This window comes from Toxotes jaculatrix, chromosome 15 (assembly GCF_017976425.1).
Source record: "Toxotes jaculatrix isolate fToxJac2 chromosome 15, fToxJac2.pri, whole genome shotgun sequence".
NCBI lineage: Eukaryota > Metazoa > Chordata > Actinopteri > Toxotidae > Toxotes > Toxotes jaculatrix.
In genome coordinates this window covers 25571453-25588435 of record NC_054408.1, presented here as the reverse complement: position 1 = coordinate 25588435, position 16983 = coordinate 25571453, and the positions used below count along the sequence as shown (strand labels likewise).

At 41.6% G+C, this 16983-nt stretch overlaps 3 protein-coding genes across 4 annotated transcripts; all 3 read right to left on the bottom strand.

Moving 5' to 3' along the window:
• Positions 1–1669: 1669 nt before the first annotated feature.
• On the bottom strand, positions 1670–4883 carry LOC121194532 (zinc finger MYM-type protein 1-like). Of its 2 annotated transcripts, XM_041057461.1 has the most exons (3): positions 4737–4883; positions 4218–4518; positions 1670–3960 (listed from the first exon to the last, which is right to left on the bottom strand). In XM_041057461.1, exons 2-3 carry the CDS (start codon positions 4510–4512, stop codon positions 1805–1807), a joined length of 2451 nt encoding a protein of 816 aa, XP_040913395.1. In that variant the 5' UTR covers positions 4513–4518; positions 4737–4883; the 3' UTR covers positions 1670–1804. The 2 variants fall into 2 exon arrangements, with proteins under 2 accessions (XP_040913395.1, XP_040913396.1); XM_041057462.1 differs by lacking the exon at positions 4218–4518.
• Positions 4884–5681: 798 nt separating this feature from the next.
• LOC121194560 (olfactory receptor 11A1-like) lies at positions 5682–6608 on the bottom strand. The gene has a single exon (XM_041057496.1). It carries the CDS (start codon positions 6606–6608, stop codon positions 5682–5684), a length of 927 nt encoding a protein of 308 aa, XP_040913430.1.
• Positions 6609–12360: 5752 nt separating this feature from the next.
• LOC121193940 (olfactory receptor 11A1-like) lies at positions 12361–13287 on the bottom strand. Its single transcript, XM_041056371.1, has one exon. It carries the CDS (start codon positions 13285–13287, stop codon positions 12361–12363), a length of 927 nt encoding a protein of 308 aa, XP_040912305.1.
• Between the last annotated feature and the right edge of the window lie 3696 nt (positions 13288–16983).

The window sequence follows — 16983 nt, the reverse complement described above, 5'->3', positions numbered from 1 at the left end:
ATAAAAGTAAACTGTCTGAAAGTAAACTGTCATAAACTATAGGTTTAAAAATAAATAAACTATATAATAATTTTATGTCTAACTTTTGAAGTGCCTTAACTGTGTAATTATGTTCAGTACAACAGGTTACTTGCTTTCTATTCAGCATAACTATCAATGCATTTTTCAAACATTGCAAAAATTGGTTTTAAAACATGACCAACTGACAGAAGAAAAAAAACAAAAACCTAAAGGTTTGTTGTGCAAAAATGACACCTTTAATCCTCACATCTTTTCAGTGACTGGTGTGGAATTTTCAATGTCCAGCTTTGATCTGTATTTTGTCTTGATCGAGGCCACAGCAGAAAAACCTATCTCACATAGGTAGGATGTGGCAAAAGGAAGAAGTATGGCCAGGGCTCTCTCACCTAGCAGTGGGTAATCTTTCTCCACTCCAATCCAAAATGCAGCCAGTGTCTTTTACTGAAACTGCAGCCTCACTGTTGAATCAGAGGTGACATCAATGAACTGTTCCTCCTCTCATGTGCTGAAGTCGGCAGGTGGTGTTGCACTGAAGGGGTCACAGATCCAGTCATTTTCTTCGGGATCCTGCATCAGAAAATATTTCTGGAAATGTTTCTGAAGGGCAGAGATGTGTGCCTTCATGCATGGGATCACTGTGTTCTGCAGTCTGTCGTGTTCAATGAATGATTTCAGGTTCTCAAATGAGTCCACATTTCCATCTTTCACTCGCTGCAGCTACATCTCAAGTTTTCTGATGAATGATGTGATTTTATCTGCCAGTTGCGGGAGGTGTGTATTTGTGCCCTGCAACTGTAAATTCACTTCATTGAGTTTCACGAACATGTCACTGAGGTATGCAAGTTTCATGAGGAACTTGTTACAGCCAAATTTGTGGGCGAGATCATTGCCTTCTTCCTTCAAAAAATGCGGATTTCATCTCGCAGTTCAAAGACCCTGGACAGCACCTTCCCACGTGACAGCCATTGGGACTCGCTGTGAAACAGAACAGCTGTGTGGTCGGAGCCCATTTTCTCGCACAGTGCCGAAAAAATCCGTGCTTTGACAGGTCGTGTTTTTATGTAGTTGACGGTGGCAATGACGTTGGTCATAACATCATTCAGCTCGGGACTCAGGTGTTTAGACGCCAGCGCTTCGCGGTGTATCATGCAGTGCGTCCACTGCACATTGGGGGAGACGTGCTTGACGAGTGCTTGCAGCCCTCCCCGTTTCCCAGCCATAGCCTGCGCCCCGTCTGTGCAGATCCCCACACAGTCCTCCCATTTGAGATTGGCCTCTTTCAAGTAAGAATCTATGATTTGAAACAGTTCTTTTGCTGTTGCTCGGCCAGGAACTTGTTTGCAGAAAAGCAATTCCTCCCTCATGTCATCCCCATCTATGAATCTGACATAAGTTATCAATAAACAGTCTTTGTTACTGTCAGTGGCTTCATCCATCTGCAGAGAAAAGCAGCTGTCACGCAACTCATCATTAAGCTGCTCCTCTATGTCCTTTGACATATCATAGATGCGCCTGCCGATGGTGTTGTTTGACAGAGGAATAGCCCTTAGTTTGCTGGCTGCAGAGTCATCAAGCATAGTTGAGATTAGTTGAGATCATGTCCATAGCACAGGGAAGCAGTGGCGGTTCTAGACCAATTTCACTGAGGGGGCCTGGCTGGGGCCAGGGGTTTTGATAGAGGGGCACATTAAACCCGCAGCAAAAAAGACAAAGATTCGAAATCTTGTTTGACTTTTTATTTTAATAAAACTTGTTAAACCACTGATAAGAGGCTGCCCTACTATTACAGCAACTGTATTCTGCGGTTTTGGTGATTCCGGGCAAACCGGTCAACAAATGAGTCGAGACTCAGTGCTTTTGCCCTCCTCGACTCGATGCTAAGGACACCCAGATTGCTTAATCTGTCGTCATTCATAGTGGATCTGAGGTAGGTTTTCACAAGCTTTAATGTGGAAAAACTCCGTTCACAAGCAGCAGTGCTTACTGGGATTGCAACCGCTATTTTACAGAGTCTGTAGAGCTCAAAAAAAACTTCTTTGTATGGCTCAATGAACTGTACAAGCTGTACTGTACTCGAGGGTCTCTGCATCCCAGCCTGGATTTTTCTTTCCAAGATTCTTTTGAACTGATGTAGCTCATGCCCCAGGTCATCAATATTTGAATCATACAGTTGTGCAAATGAAAATAGATCTTTCTCTTTAAGGAAGGTGTCTTTTTGTGGATTTAGAGCTGGAATGCTATTCATGATTTCACAGTTTTTACTTGAAAATCGTCTTTGAAGCTCACTGAGCATAAGATCAATGACAGGGTAGAAAAAGTTTGTACGGAACCCATCTTTATCTCTTTCGGACTCTCTCTGCCCAAGAGTGGTAAGTACACAGTGCTGGCTGAGTTTAGAGCTTAGCGTTTTTTGTCGTTTTGCAGCTGGTGGTGTTGGATCACACTGTTCAAAGACATTTAACACTTCATCCCACACATCATCAAAAAACGACTCCTGCCTGAAATCATTCAATGTCTTAACTAAAGCATCAACCAAATCTACAGCTTTTGAAATGTCAAGTGTTGAAGACTGTAGCATATCAGAGAGAAGTTTTGTTTCTCCAAACACTTTACGAAGCGTAACAAGATGCACTGTGAATTCAAAATCTATCTGTGCCAACAGACCTCGAGCCTCAACAGATTTTTCACCATTACGTTCTTGAGCTATCTCTTGCAGGAGTCGCTTAAGGGCAGGCAGTCGATCCATAATGTTACGTAGAGCTATAAATCGACATGCCCAACGAGTGTCACTTAAACGCTGGAGCTCTCTTGGTGCACCTTTGTACATCTCTCTTTGTATGGCCAGCCATTTAGGATGGACAGCTGATCCAGATGTGAACACATACAGTTTTTCTAGTAAGTAGAAAAACTCCTCTACTTCTGGGATAGCTTTGACTGTATCTACTAGAACTAAATTTAGACAGTGGGCAGTGCAATGGATGTAGAAGGCATATTTTGCTCTCTCTCTGATTCTCGCCTGTACCCCGGAATGCTTCCCACTCATAACAGAAGCCCCGTCATAAGCTTGGCCTACAAGGTTCTTTTTGTACTCTAGACCATGATTTTCCAGGATTTGGATTATTTTCTCACTAAGCCCTGCTGCATCGAGCTTCTCTGTGGATTCAAAATGGAGGAAACTTTCCTGGATAGCTCCACTGTAGTAGTACCTTAGTACGATTGAGATCTGTTCTTTTTTCTTCACATCTTTTGTTTCGTCTGCTATGATGCTGAAAACTTCACTGTTTTTCACTTCTTCTGTAATTTCAGTTCGAACCATGTCTGCTAAACAACCCAGAACCTCATTCTGAATCATTTTGCTTGTGTATTTTGCATTATGAATTGAGGTCAACCTTTTCTTAACAGCTCTGTCATGGTTTGCGATTGTGTCGAGAATTGCTTTAAAATTCCCTTTATTATCCGAGTCTGCAGACTCATCATGACCTCTTTGAGCCATGTTTTGAGTGGCAGTGAGTAACAACACTTCCCCTATTGTTTTTATGTATGCCCGATTTTCGTTGATCTGTCTGTTGTGCTCCTTATTTAAGGCATTGGCCAGTGTTGCATTAGCTGCTGCAGCTCTCTGATAGTCCCTCCACGTAACCATGGCTTGCTTGTGCCGCTCAGACCTTGCATGCAATGCAAACCCTCCTGTTTTGTAACATGCTTTCTTCCAGTTTTTGAAGCCAACTGGTGAGTCAAAGACTGTGTCTTGGCTATTAGGAGGGCTAAAATGTCTGCAAGCGTAACAATACGCAGAGTCCAACTGTTTGGAATATTCAAGCCAGGGGTGGATGTGGTACCAGGCTGCCTTGAAGCTCCTCCTCCTGTCCCCCATCAGGGTCCTTGGAAAAATCTTTAGGTCCGGCTGCATTGGTGGGTCTTGTTTACCTTTGCTGATGTCTGTGGAGAAAGATAAACCGAACATATGTAGTCAAACATAAATTCTGCATGGACACAGCATATAGACTAAACTGCTATACTTAACACTGCTTAGGCACTCAGACACACACAATTGTCTAAACTGTATTTATTTATTAATGCTATTTATCAATTGTATGAATTAATTCATTTTTTATTGCATTCAGTAAATATAAATTAATATATTCTAAAGCCTGACCAGGGACACAAAACATAGTGTTCTTTTCAACATCACATACCTGATGGTCCAGTGCTTGTAGATGCACAAATATTTTCTGTCTGTGTCTCACACTCCGCCTCTATCTCAGTCTCAGCTTCCTCACCCTCAGGATCTTCATCTGTCTCTCTCTGCTGCTCTGGGCCCTCTCTCTGAAAATCAACGTCTCCCATGTCCCCTGACTCTCCTTCTGTGGCGCTCTCAACTTGCTCCTCTTCAGCTCTCTCACCACCATCATCTGACTCTGTCTCAATGTCTGCACCATTCTGTGTCTTTTTCTTGTAGAAATAGGACGTAATGTCCTTTTTTCTCTTCATTTTTCACTACAGACAAAAAGCAATTAAGAGGAATTACACTTCAGCAATCCTACCATTGCGGGCTTGCTTGGTTTTGTGTTGTGATAACGTACGTTAAGAATAGTAACTAACGTTAGCTAGAACCATACAATCAACTTAAGCTGACATTAACACCTGGTGTTCTGGCAGGATGCTATTATAATTCATAAAGTTAGCAAACAACATTTCTTTACCAGAAGTCTTACCTTGACAGTGTAAGTTCGTTCGTCGTTGTTCGTTGTAATCTTCCGACTGCTTCAGGCTCGTGTTATGGTTCGCGCTCGTTTTTTAAATGGTGCAGCGCACTAAAAGGTCCGACTAGAATGTTAAGCCACGCACGTTAGTTCTACCTTCGACGTCGGCGACTCGGCGCTACTGAATAATCTACTTTCGGAGGGGGGGCCACAGGGGGGTCCAGAATCAGTGCTACAGGGGCACTGGCCCCTGCTGGCCCCTCCCCAGAACCGCCACAGCAGGGAAGTATTAATTCCTCCGCTATTGTGTGCAGCCTTTTACATTGTGCCACTCGGTAGGCAACTTTATAAGAGGTGAGTTGAGCATTTGCCGGCACGGATGCATCTCTAGTAAATAGAGATTGCTGAGCATGGCAGTTTCTGAGTTTTTTTCTGAAAAACTCAACTGGCTTGTCTTTGTTCTCTGGATGTTTTGTCTCCAAGTGGCGTCTTAGCTTGTTAGGCTTCAAGCTGTCACAAGCTAGCACTTTAAGACAGACAACACACTGCGGCCTCTCCTCATCACCCACCGCAGCACAGGTGAAGCCAAAGGCAAGATATTTGTCGTCGTATTTTCTAGTCTCTGCCTTGGAATGTAATTGTTTTGGAAGCACATTTGGAGATGCTTCATCCTCTGCTCGCCCCCCCGAACACACACACAGGGTCTTCCAAGTATCAGCCTGAAGTGAAAAATAATCATTTTCTCTGGAGTCTCAAAAAACAGGGAACAGTAAATATCACTGTTACTCAACATGTTTGGAGAACAAAGTCAGACTTGACAAGGTTGAAGAAAAAGACAGAATAACTGCAGCAAACTAATCAGGCATGAACCATAAGCAGGCTCAAGATCCTCTTTACTGTTTCCATAATGAACAGTGACAGTAAAATGACTGTACATTATTCATCTGTATTAATACATCAGATGATTTTGGCTGAACACAACAACCTTCTGAGGTGTTTGGAAATTTCTTTCATTTTCAGTCCGTATATCAGTGGATTAAACAAAGGATGATACAAAATTATTTGTAGTGTCATTATTAAATGAACAGTTTTTGGAAAGTTGGATTCCACTCGAGCTATACTGATATCATACACACTCAGAAGGGAGAAACTAATTAAAACCAACAGGTGAGGTAAACAGGTCTCTGCAGCTTTTTTCCTGACTTCTCTACAACTTCGATAGGATATTATAAATATCTTTGTATATGTGAAAATTATGAAGAACATAGGGAGGATTGCAAGATCTAATAAACAAACCACCCCATATATAGTAATGAATCTTGATCTCACACATTGAAGCTGGTAAATTGAATTGTTGCAAAATATCCCATTTAAAGTAAAGTTACACAGTTTAGCTTCAGCACTCGCTATTGCAGGGACTGCAACATGTAAAGCAGGTACAATCCAAGCTAAAAGGAGCAAAATACTCACAGTGGTTTTTCTCATGATAGTTGGATATTGCAGAGGTTTACATATAGACACATACCTGTCATAGGCCATGGCTGACAACAGTAAGAACTCTGAACCAGCAAGAGAATAAAATACAAAAAACTGAAAGACACAGGCTGAATATGATATGATCTGTTTTTCTGACAAAAAGTCAGTCAGAAGCTTTAGGTAAATATTAGTGCTGTAAAGGACACAGTTCAGTAGCAAAGCTGCAATGAAAATGTACATTGGCTCATGGAGGTTTCCATGAATCACGATAAGGTACACTATAGTAGAATTACTGCAGATTATTAGAATATAAACTGTAAATATAATCAGAAAATAAACATATCTGTATTTGTTAACTTCCACATACCCGTTAAGATATATGTATGTAACATTTACCTCATCATCCATGAATGTTTTCTCAAACTAAATGTTCAGTAATAAAACAGGCAGGTATGTAACCACTGTACATGAATAACGATCTGAAAAAGAGAAGTCTCATTCATTCACAGATACCAGACCTTGAAATGCATTTGATGAACGTTCATGTCCAAAGTTCATAAAGTCAACAGTTTGAGTCTGTGGAGAGTTTTTATTAGGTTGCTTCAGCCTCCATGGATCTAATTAAACACTCCACCAAAACTCTAATATGTTAAAGTTCATAAAAATCTGGAGGCCTGAAGTCACAGAATGATTTGACCTCTCTCTAATTTGAACATGTACCCCATTACACCATTGATTTAGTAACTGATTTAGTTTCAGTCTATTGAAAAATGTGCATTAATTTCAGTCAAATTTTAATCATTTGATTTCTGGTAGTTTTAGTCCAGTTTTGGTCAGTGACCTGTTCATGTAATTTTGTTGTGATCAGCCCTAAAGGGGTCTGTTTTTTTAACAGTTTTGGACTTTTAGATCAAGTGGGACTATTGCGGTTTCTTGATTTAGAGAGCGCCAATCCAATCCAATCCAATCCGCTTTTTCATTGAGAGAAAGCCGATATTAACGATAATCCAGTCCATGTTTTGCTGCTCCCTTGAACAGGAAATCAAGGCAATGCATTGCTTCAGCGAGTCAAATATATTCTGCCTAATTGCCGAGAAGATGCCCGTGTTAATAAAAATCCATTCCACGTTTTCACTATTACCACGTTTTCACTATTATTTAGGGACGGCCATGTTACAGCAAGTTAAGCGTGTGGCTTTGGACCGGAGATCGGAGCGTCGCCGATTCGATTCCTTGACCAAGCACAAGGGATACGCACAATGGATATGGGTGGTGGTGAAGGAAACGCGCCCCCCCCACCCCCAGCCTCTGCGACCATGGCCGTGGTGCCCCTGGGCAAGGCACCTATCTACCCCAGCTCCCCGGGCTCCTTCTAGGGAAGGCCCCTGCCACAGCGTCTCTAGTGCATGTGCATACTTGTGTGTGTGTTTCGTTCACTTTGTTTGGGTAAAATGCAGAGTAATTTCCCCAGGAAAGTATAAACTTAAAACTTAAACTTAATTTAAAACCTACCTTTCAGTGGTAGACTGCACAGACTGTATGGTAGTGACGGTAGTGACAGACGTTTGTTATGATTAAAATAAGCGCCATGGCAACAAAATGGATATTCAGAGGTTTCTAAAGAAGGAAGTAAGTCATCGTTGCTGTAGGTAGTAATTAGTTAACTCCAACAGCACAGAGTCCCTTGTCAGTAATAAACCAATGTATCCTCCATGTTCTGACAAATAAAACCTGGCTGTCAGCCATCATGTTACCAATTTAACATTCTGTGCTTGCCTAGCCAAATGGCTAGTGTAACAGTCAGTGGTGTTTGCTCTAAAAATAGAGAGCTAAGCTCCTTCACTGGCTGTTATCATTATCATCAATGGAAAAGAATAGCACAATAAATAATAATCAGTCCACCACCCCTCTCCACATCCAGACACCGACTGAGTTAGAGCCAGATGACAGGAAGAGTGAGAGAGAGCGACAGGTCTCTGCTGATAAGGTGGGTCAAAGTGATGTGACAGTCATCTGTGATACAGACAGCATTTTATGGAAATTAACAGGGATATTCATACTGAATAAATTACTCTTATATTTTTTCATTTTTTCCTGACAGTTGTAAATAGCTCCCCCCAAAGTGCCCCCCCGTTTCCAAATCCTAGTGACGTCCCTGATTTAAACCAACCTAGTGCTGTTCCTTTAATCGCAACGACATGTTCCAGTCTTTCGATACTATGATCAGTAGTGTCAAATGCAGCACTAAGATATAGTAGGACAAGTATAGAAACGAGTCCATTGTCTGATGCTATGAGAAGGTCTTGGTAACTTTCAGCAGTGCTGTTTCTGTGCTATGATGTACTCTAAATCCTGACTGAAAAACTTCAAACAAACTGTTCCTATGAAGACGCACCGCAGCGTTTACACTTCCTTCGCAGGATGAGAAGATCACACCTTCTACAGAAGCACCATAGAGAGTGTATTCACAAACTGTATCTCTGTGTGGTGCGGCAGCTGCACAGCCACAGACTGGAAAAGCCTCCAGAGGGTGGTGAGGACAGCAGAGAAAATCATTGGGACCTCTCTTCCTTCCGTCCAGGTCAGTGGACACAAACACTGTCTCGGGCTCACAACATCACCAGAGACAACTCACACCCACATCACAGACTGTTCTCCCTTCTGGCCTCTGGAAAGAGGTACCGCAGCATCAGAAGAAGAACAAACAGGTTCCGCAACTCCTTCATTCCACAGGCTATCAGACTCTGTAACTGTTCAACAGGACACTGACTGACTGACTTACATTTTTTCTATTGTACTACTGTACAGCTGCTGTACAGCTGAGAGAAGAATGGAGCTGCTCCATGCTCCATACTTATCTCATATCTATATTTATTTATCTCACCCTGGATATGATTGTTGTAGGCAGAATGATCGGATAAAAGAGCGTTCTGAGGGAATACTGTCAATGTTCAGCTTCTATGCCATAAGTCAGTACAAGATCAAGGGTGTGATTAAAACAGTGAGTTGGTTTATTAACATTTTGCAAGAAGCCAATTGAGTCTAATACTGAATAGAATGCAGTCTTAAGGCTGTCACCGGGGGTATCTACATGAATATTAAAGTCACCCACTATGATTGCTTTATCAGTACTAAGCAATAAATCAGATAAAAATTCAGTGAATTCTTACCTTACCTAACTTACCTTGCTTGCCTTTTGCTCTTAAGGACTTTTGGAGTTTCCCTTTTGTTTTATGTTTCCTGCCCTTTTTTCCCCTCCTTCGACTAATCTAATCTAGTTCAGTTCAGTTTCTTTTAACCAAGCATCACCTGTGCTGTTCACTAATTCAGAAGCTGGTTTCACTCAGAAATCAAAGCTGACTGGGTCTTTTCCATTGGTGTGTTCCAATAAAACCAAATCAGCCAAGATGTTTGATGCACATGCAATCTCTATGGACTTTTCGAAACAATTTCAATGCCAGCTTAGACGATTTGTATGACTAGCGACTTGTTAGCATGCTAGCAAAAACCTCCCAAAACCCAACAAACTTGAGTTTAAAACATGGAATGCCATTCCCAACATATGAGCATGAAAAAGTATGCATTTGGAGTCCTGGCCACATACCTATGCGAGCAGCTTTTTTCCCGTGTGAAGATGAAAGTCACGTCTTATAGCCCTGATATAGATAAGCTCTGCAGTGAGCCATAATTTACATTGGACCCTGAACTGATGTAGTTATGAAGCTTAGCGAAAGTTCAGTCAGGAAGACTATATCTTTGCACGTCTTCTTAGTCAAGCTCAGTCTCCCGCTAATTCCAAGTGCCAGCACCTCTCTCCTGCCTTCATCCAATGACAGACTGACATGCTCACTTGTTATCTGTCAAACTTTAAATGCGCTCTCCTTCTCTGCTGTCATCCAGCTGTTCGTTCAGCAATGCTATGCTCATCAACCCGCCTCCACCTCAACGTCAGGTGCTGGCCATCACCATCTCAAACGCTCCACTCTGCAGCCCATTGTCATCACCACCAGTGTCTGGGCTCCGGGGGATGGGGACCTAATCATCAAGATCGCGTCTCATGGGGATCTGCTTCCTGCCAGGGTCTAGGTGCCAAAAGTCTTTTCTACCTGTATTCAATAAATTCTTTCAAACTTTCTCATTCCTTTTTTTTCCAGGCTTGACGGTTGATGGCTGCATGTGACTGAGAAAAAAAAAAAATTTTGGAAATGAATAAAATTTGAATAAAAATGAATACATTTTTTTTTATTTTATTCATTTCCAACAAGTAAGGGAAGTAACACGTGCCCGTTCTTCTTTTTTTTTTTTTTTTAATTGTTCATAAGAGTTTGGTGTTTTCCTTTGTCACAAACAGCACTAAAATGTCAATCGTTTTCTTTCTGTAGTATATATTCTATACATAAATGCAACATAAATGCAACCAACTACAGTTCTTTCATATCTAGCATAACTAGATATAAAACTTTATATGCAATGTTATCTTCATTTTAGAGGTCAAATAGGTTTTGTTGCTCCATGTGAATTTTATTCTGTAGGAAAGGGGTCAAAATAGCTCTTTTTATGTTGAAGGTTACAGACCCCTGGTCCAAGAACACAGGGTCTTTTGTGGTGACAGGGTCTTAAGTTGTTTGTTGCAAACTTGTCTATGCTTTACCTATCTATACTTTGTTTCACTGTGTGTGCACTGCAATATGGGGATATACGGGGATTTCTGCAGGATGTTTACCAGGTCAGACACCAGCTGTCTGTGTATCTCTCCCTGCCAGGTCCGACACCTGCTGTTTTGTGTATCACTCTTTGTCGAGCACTACTGAACCTTGAAGGGACTATTATTAAAAGTTGCAGGAGTAAAACTGAGATGAGACAATTTTTAAAAAATGAACAAGGAAACTCCCTGACACCATTAGATAACGACTCAGGGTCAGGGCCGGGTTAGCAGGTGGCTTCAGTGTGGAGTGGAGAGGACACCTGTTAAAATCCGCCCTGGAGTATATTTGAAGAGGCAAAAGTAGATGTGGTAACTCCTGACTCCAATAAAAACTGGCTGACCATGATCAATGAAAATGGAATTGGACATGCCCAAACGTCAAAATACGCTCAGCCATGCCCTTCAAAACAGGTGCAGCCTGCCGTATAAAAGCTGATGTACACTTGGGGAAATTCAGAAGCTCCTGCAGGACTCCTCATGCTTGTAGTCTATGTGTTTGTAGAATAAAGCTTTTTGGGCACAACCTCTCTAATCTCCGGCACCTGATTGACTCTGTGCATTTATCTCTGAAGAAGATTTGAACACTTAGAATTTTCGAGAAGACGAAAACCTAAGAGAGATAAGATTAAGGTGTGGGGACTCAGCCGGACCTGAACCCAGCTTCAACTGGCCCTTGACGGGGTTCATCCATCCAGCCTGAACGAGCCACATCACTTTCAAGTATCAAAAATAATCATTTTCTCTGGAGTCACAAAAAACAGGGAACAGTAAATATCACTGTTACTCAACATGTTTGGAGAACAAAGTCAGACTTGACAAGGCTGAAGAAAAAGACAGAATAACTGCAGCAAACTAATCAGTCATGAACCAAAACCAGGCTCAAGATCCTCTTTACTGTTTCCATAATGAACAGTTTGTCAGGACTGACGTTGTAGGTTGAGAGGACACAGGCGCAGAGTCAGTATTCAGGTGAATCAATCACGGTTTAATCAGTCCAAGGTCGGTATAACAGAAAGTCAGTCCACGAAGGCAGAGGTACAATTAGGGTTAGGCAGCTCGAGGTCCAAACAAATCACGGCAGAGGTCATACACAAATAATCAATCAGAAACGAACGCTGGAAAGCTTGGTAAGAACACAAAGAACACACAAGACAATCTGGCGACGAGTGCAGGGAGGACGGGGACTTAAATACATCAGGGGGAGGAGAGACAACAACACACAGGTGAAACACATTAAGGGGGGAGGGCAATCAGGAGGTGGAAGGAGCACACAAGGAGAGGGAAACTCAAGACACCTGGAACGAGAGGGAAAAACAGTGAACAACCGGAAACTACAGCATAACCAAAAAATAAAACAGGAAACACTAAAACGAAATAAGACCGCCCTGGCTCCCAGGGCGAAACCTGACACAGTTACAGTAAAATGACTGTACATTATTCACCTGTGTTAATACATCAGATGATTTTGGCTGAACACAACAACCTTCTGAGGTGTTTGGAAATTTCTTTCATTTTCAGTCCGTATATCAGTGGATTAAACAAAGGCTGATAACAAACTGTTTGTAGCGTCATTATTAAACGAGCAGTTTTTGGAAAGTTGGATTCCACTCGAGCTATACTGGCATCATATAGACTTAAAAGGCAGAAAGTGATTAAAACCAACAGGTGAGGTAAACAGGTCTCTGCAGCCTTTTTCCTGACTTCTCTACAAGTTTGATAGGATATTATAAATATCTTTGTATATGTGAAAATTATGAAGAGCATAGGGAGGCTTACAAGATCTAATACAATGACCACACCAAACATAATAATGAATCTTGATCTCACACAGTGAAGCTGGTAAATTGAATTGTTGCAAAATATTCCATTTAAAGTAAAGTTACACAGTTTAACTTCAGCAGTCGCTATTGCAGGGACTGAAATATGTAAAGCAGGAAGAATCCAAGCTAAAAGCAGCAAAATACTCACAGTGGTGTTTCTCATGATAGTTGGATATTGCAGAGATTTACATATAGACACATACCTGTCATAGGCCATGGCTGACAACAGCAAGAACTCTGAACTGCCTAAATAATAAAATACAAAAAACTGAAAGACACAGGCTGAATATGATATGGTCTGTTTTTCTGACAAAAGATCAATCAGAAGCTTTGGGTAAATAGTCGTGCTGAAAAGGACACAGTTCAGTAGCAAAGCTGCAATGAAAATGTACATCGGCTCATGGAGGTTTCTGTGAATCACGATAAGGTACACTATAGTACAATTACTGCAGATTATTAGAACATAAACTGTAAATATAATCAGAAAATAAACATATCTGTATTTGTTAACTTCCACATACCCGTTAAGAGATATGTATGTAACATTTAACTCATCATCCATGAATGTTTTCTCAAACTAAATGTTCAGTAATAAAACAGGCAGGCATGTAACCACTGTACATGAATAATGATCTGAAAAAGAGAAGTCTCACTGTAACAATCTGGAGTGTCTCATTCATTCACAGATACCAGACCTTGAAATGCATTTGATAAACGTTCATGTCCAAAGTTCACAAAGTCAACAGTTTGAGTCTGTGGAGAGTTTTTATTAGGTTGCTTCAGCCTCCATGGATCTAATTAAACACTCCACCAAAATAAACTCTAATATGTTAAACTTCATCAAACTCTGGAGGCCTGAAGTCACAAAATAATTTGACCTCTCTAATTTGAGTATGTTCCCCATTACACCATTGATTCAGCAACTGATTTAGTTTCAGTCTTTTGAAAATGTGAATTAGTTTCAGTCAAATTTTAGTCTTTTGATTTCTGGTAGTTTTAGTCCAGTTTTGGTCAGTGACCTGTTCATATAATGTTGTTGTTATCAGCCCTAAAGGGGTCTATTTTTTAACAGTTTTGGACTTTTGGATTACATGAGACTATTGTGTTTTCTTGATTTCTTTGGGCATTGTCAACCCTGCGTGAGTTGTGAATTCTTCATTCATTCATTTTCTACCGCTTAATCCTCTGTCAGGGTCACGGTCCCAGCTGACTATGGGCGAGAGGCGGGGTACACCCTGGACTGGTCGCAAGTCAATCGCAGGGCTGACACACAAAGACAGACAACCACACATGCACCTACACATGGCACACGTCTTCACAAAAGTTCACGTATCATGTCCCAGTGTTAGTCAGTCTTTCCAGGTTGCCAGTTGCAGTGTCAAGAACACTTCAGTCAGTTCAGACAAAACAGTCTTGCAGTTCCTGCTTTGCCGCACATGTTTTTTCAGAGTTTTGACCACAGGCTTTGCAGGTTCTAGTTTGGAATCAGATGAACTGAGCACTGACCAGAGCACCCCAAAACTGCCCAGCCATCAGGTCAAAATTTCACTGTTTCCAGTCCTTTTGTTTTAACCAAGCTGTTTATTATTAGCATGCTAGCACTGTCACTGTGAGCTTCGCATGCTGATATTAAATGTTAGTTAAAGGACCGGTGTGTAGGATTTAGGGGGATCTACTGGCAGAAATTGAATATTCATAATTATGTTTTCATGAATCACCTAAAGCTAAGAGTCACTGTGTTTTTGTTAGTTTAGAATGAGTCCTTTATATCTACACAGGGAGCAGGTCATGCCGCTGCTCCCTGTCCTATTTTAAGTAATTTTATTGCCTGTGGACTGTTAGGTTTGGTTAGGATGTTTAGAGGACCCAGAAGCAGACCACAGGCAGATGGTAGTTTTAAAGGAAATTTATTTGGAACAATCAACACAAAGTGAGTCCAAAGGCATTCAGGATAGTTCGAGGAGTGGAGGCTGAGTGGAGTGGCTGGCAGGTTTCTGGCTGGAGGAGTGATCCTGTACACAGGTGAGTTTCTGAGGGAAAAAGAACAAGAGAGAAGAGTCACTAGACTGCTCACAAGGTGAATTCACAAGAGTTTCTCTAGAAGAACTGTTTCACACAGCAGCAAGAGTTACCAATGAAGGTAGAGCAATCTAGCATCAACTTAAAAAGAGTGAGGACAGGAAATGAGATGCAGGTGTGCCAACCTCCAGCCAGCAGGAAACCACACTTCACCGCTCTAAAAGGAATGAACCTCCCACAGGAGGCAGAGGAAAAGAAAAACACCAAAAGACAAGCGCACAAAAAACAGTCCAAACCCCATAAACATAACATGGACTCTGAAATTGTTGCCTGTGTGTGGACCATTTGTTAATCCAATCCTTCTATTATAGTATATGACAACAATAGTTGGAGCTGTCATTCAAGTCTGTGTGTATTCAGGCTAAGGTTTGCCTACCTGCTGCCTCCAACGCCATTACAGCCTTGTCAACTATGTTATTATGTGTGGCTTGTGCTCACCTGGACTGTCCTATCTTTAGTTTATTATCCATCGATAGCACTGCTCCAGTATTCTGCCACTGAGCTTCTTAAGCTCCTCTTACATCTGCACGAGCCACCACAACCAGCTCTGCTCCTACACCCAGACATCTTACTTGTGCCTCAATGGAAATACATTCACCATGGCTCCTGTCGGAACTTTGAGTATAACAAATAGAAATCCATCAAGTCATTCTGGTCCACTGCTCAACGTCCACTGAGGAACACTGGTCGCCAAGCTGATCGCAGTGTGCTAGCCCGCCTAGCTAGGTTGACTAACACAGATGACAAACTCAGCAGCACTACTATCAGCTTTGGTCTTCTCAACATCCGCTCACTCACGAGTATCGGGCATCTTGTGCAGGATCTAACGTAAGCTTGACTTTTTATGTTTAACTGAAACATGGCAGCAGCCAACTGACTTTACTTCACTCAATGATGCTACTTTTCCGGGGTTTGTTTACATTTCTCAGTCTGGCCGAGGGGTCTCGCAATAATTTACCGCGAGAAGTGGCCTTGCACCTGTGAATGCTCCTGTCTGTCACTCATTTGAGACCACTGTATGTCAGCTCTCTGACGTATTCCCACTATTGTTGCAGCCCTGTATCACCCACCAAAGCCTAACAAGGATTTTATCACAGACTTTAATGCCTTCCTGACACACCTCTCCACACTCTCACCAAACATAATACTTCTGGGGGATTTTAATATTCACTTGGACAATGTCAATAATACTTTCACCAAAGACTTCACATCCAGCATGCAGCAATATACTAACTTTCCCACACATATTAAAAAACATATTTTGGATTTAATCTGCTACCCAGGTGCTACCCAGACCTGTTGACTGTGTGGTGGGGAATCCTCCCCTACTCTAGGTGGAGCTGCTGAGTGCAGCCTTTAGCCAGTCCCTCCTAACTCCTCCTAATCAGGAACAAGTTATATAAGACACCTGTGATCTTTTGTTTCTCTCTTTGCCTCCTGCTCTGTTCCTGCTGTGGCTGTCCAGGTGCTGCATTGCTTGTGAGGGGTTTGATACTAGTTTTTAACACCCTGTGGTGAGTTGGCCTGTGACTGTTCTTTTTTTTAATGCCTTTTAAATAAGCAGTGTTAACTTGGTTAATGGTGTTTCTTCCACTTCTTTTTAGATTCACCTGCGCTATTGCTGTTTTGCCCCTTAGTCACCTCTTAGTTTGCCCTTGTTCTGCTCTTTTAGTTGCCCCTTAGTTTGGTCTTGTTTTGCCCTTAGTTTGGCCTTGTTTTGTCCTTAGTTTGCCCCTTAGTTCACTCCTTAGTTTGCCCTTAGTTTGCCTTTGTTGGACCTTAGTTTAACCTTTGTCTACTTGTTTAGATTTATCTTTTACATTTAGCTGGTAGATTTAGTTTGACCTTTTGTTTTTTGACTTTTGCCTTGAGTTTAGGCTTCTGTTCCTTTAGTTATTTTTTCATTGATTTCTTTTGTTTGAATTTGCTTCTGGCCAACTGGGTTACTTTGTATTTTTGTTTTGTTGATTATTGTTTATTGGGTTACATTATAATTTTTGCTTTACCATCATTATTCATTTGCTTGCGATTAAATTTTGTTTTGAGATTCTTTTCTTTCTAGGCGGAGTGCTACTGTAGAGAGGCTAGGCACCTGTGGTGAGGGCCCTTCACTGAATTGCATGTGAGTTAATACACAGGGACACTGTAGACTGCACCATTTGCTGTGAGGTTGCCTTGA

Coding starts and splice junctions, on each gene's coding strand:
- LOC121194532 (XM_041057461.1), bottom strand. CDS start 4,512: ATGAAGAGAAAAAAGGACATTACGTCCTATTTCTACAAGAAAAAGACA. Junction 3,961..4,217: donor TACAAGCACTGGACCATCAG/GTATGTGATGTT, acceptor CTTTCTCCACAG/ACATCAGCAAAGGTAAACAA.
- LOC121194560 (XM_041057496.1), bottom strand. CDS start 6,608: ATGGATGATGAGGTAAATGTTACATACATATATCTTAACGGGTATGTG.
- LOC121193940 (XM_041056371.1), bottom strand. CDS start 13,287: ATGGATGATGAGTTAAATGTTACATACATATCTCTTAACGGGTATGTG.